The sequence below is a fragment of the Arachis ipaensis genome, chromosome B08, assembly GCF_000816755.2.
Source record: "Arachis ipaensis cultivar K30076 chromosome B08, Araip1.1, whole genome shotgun sequence".
Classification (NCBI taxonomy): Eukaryota; Viridiplantae; Streptophyta; class Magnoliopsida; order Fabales; family Fabaceae; genus Arachis; species Arachis ipaensis.
The window spans coordinates 115,923,292-115,925,265 of NC_029792.2; the positions used below are offsets into that span (position 1 = coordinate 115,923,292).

The 1,974-nt window shown below is 23.9% G+C and overlaps 1 protein-coding gene across 1 annotated transcript in view; it reads right to left on the bottom strand.

The window, feature by feature from the left end:
- LOC107611465 (CO(2)-response secreted protease-like) overlaps positions 1-1,534 on the bottom strand; it is a 17,281-nt gene extending 15,747 nt beyond the window's left edge. Inside the window, exons 1-2 of the mRNA XM_016313385.2 lie at positions 1,484-1,534; positions 1,193-1,290 (exon numbers count right to left, since the gene is read on the bottom strand). Of these exons, the coding sequence (XP_016168871.2) occupies positions 1,193-1,244 (52 nt within the window). The 5' untranslated portion in view covers positions 1,245-1,290; positions 1,484-1,534. The remainder of the gene's footprint in view (positions 1-1,192; positions 1,291-1,483) is intronic.

Sequence of the window (1,974 nt, forward strand, 5' to 3'; positions counted from 1 at the left end):
TTAAACGTACATCTTATTTTTATCCCAAAAAATTTTAAAAGAGTTCAATATTATTCTACCGTTAAATTAGGTAATGAAATAAGTGATATATAAACATTATAATATTACTAGTTAAGTTATTTTCTTTTTCGTGTGTTAAAGAAACATGATCAAAATCTTTTTGTAACACGTTTTTTTTTTCTCTATTTGTTTTTGGTATAAAATTCTAAATCCTAACAATCATTTATCAAAGCTCTAGAATCAAAAGAAAAATTGTTATAGTGGTGATCGTTGGTGGTGTGATTTTATTTAAAAATTGAAATCAAACGTTATTAGCTCTTTAATACTCAAATTATTCATGTTAAATTTAATAGACAACATTAAATCCGTTTAAAATTTTTTGATATTGAAATATGATGTTTGAAACTTTTTAGAATTTAAATAAGAAGTTTAAAATATTAAAAACCAAATTAAGATTTAAATCAGATGTTAAATACTAAAATAATATTTTATTCTTTTTACAAATTTATAAAATTAATCCCTTAATTTTAAATCGTGAATCAAATTATTCTTCCATCATTTTACTAGTAACATATGAATTTTTCATATCGTAATATATCTAAATAAGTTTATAAGTTTTTCATCTAAGAATATCGGTTTTGGGTTTTATAACTTTTTTTTTCTTTTTGATCCTTGAAATTTGTACATTTTAGTTTGAGTCCCTATATTAAATTATTACAGTAATATATGACGTAGCAGCATTAGATATTGATAGCACATTTGGTTTAATTATTCTATTGGTTTTTATAGTTTTGTAAAATTTTTAATTAGATTTTTATATATATTTTTTTAATTAAGTCCTTGCACCAATTTTTTTAATGGAGTCTCTACACTAATTTTTTTCTTTTTATTTTAAAACTATAAGAACCAATAGAGTAATTAAATTTTTTTTTTATAATATATAGTTTTGGACACCAATAATTGTTCCAATAAGACACCATAGCTTATATTCTAACCAATTTAAAGTCTTGATTTTATATAGAACCACTTAGCTCCAATAATAATAATGGATATAAAGTAAATTAACAATGCCTTAATTAATTTCCTCACAATAAAACAGTAGAAAAGTCAAAGGAACAGGATAATCAATAAAATAAAATAATAATAATAATAATTAAAAAAGAAAACAGAGGCAGAGGAGGAAATCAAATACCAGAAAGTGCAGAAGCTTCTCTTTCTGTAAGCATGGCAGAGAACCCACTCATGGCATGGCTGAAATGGTGGATTAGAGATACCCTCTTCTTCTCTTCTCTATCAAAAAATCAAAACCATCAATTTAATAGTGTAAAAATTAAAACTTAATAATTAAAGTTAAGTTAATAAAATGCATGGTTGCTTAATTTCGAGTAACAAAAAATTAATGAATATTAATTAGTACTTTTAATTTTTTAAGGACATCATAAAAACCTAGACCTTATATTTGATACAAAATTAATAATATAACCTTGGAATAACCGAAGACAATAGCTCCAAATGTGATGATTCAGACAATTGTGATTATGCAACTACAAAATGAAATAAACAATTCTTAGAATAAAATATATAAAGATATGTGTAATAATTAATAAATAAACCTTAGGAATTTGATCTGTGTTTGCTTCACTGCTGATAATAAGAAGAAGAGAAGCTATGCATAGATAAGTAGAGAATTGAAGAAGCAACTCCATAATTGTTATTGAAAGAAGATGATGAGATCAAGTGATAACTGAAGAGGCTACTCATGCAATCATCATCCATTTATAGTGTAAGCTAAGTGAGTGAGACATTATTATTATAATTATGCTTAGTATGAGGAGGTTTATACATGAAGCATGTGATCTAAGACCATCTTTAATCATTCTCTTCATCCACTTATACTATATATGTATCACTACTATTTTACTACTATTATTTTATGAATTTAATTTTTAAACACTGTTAGTATAAAATAGTTTA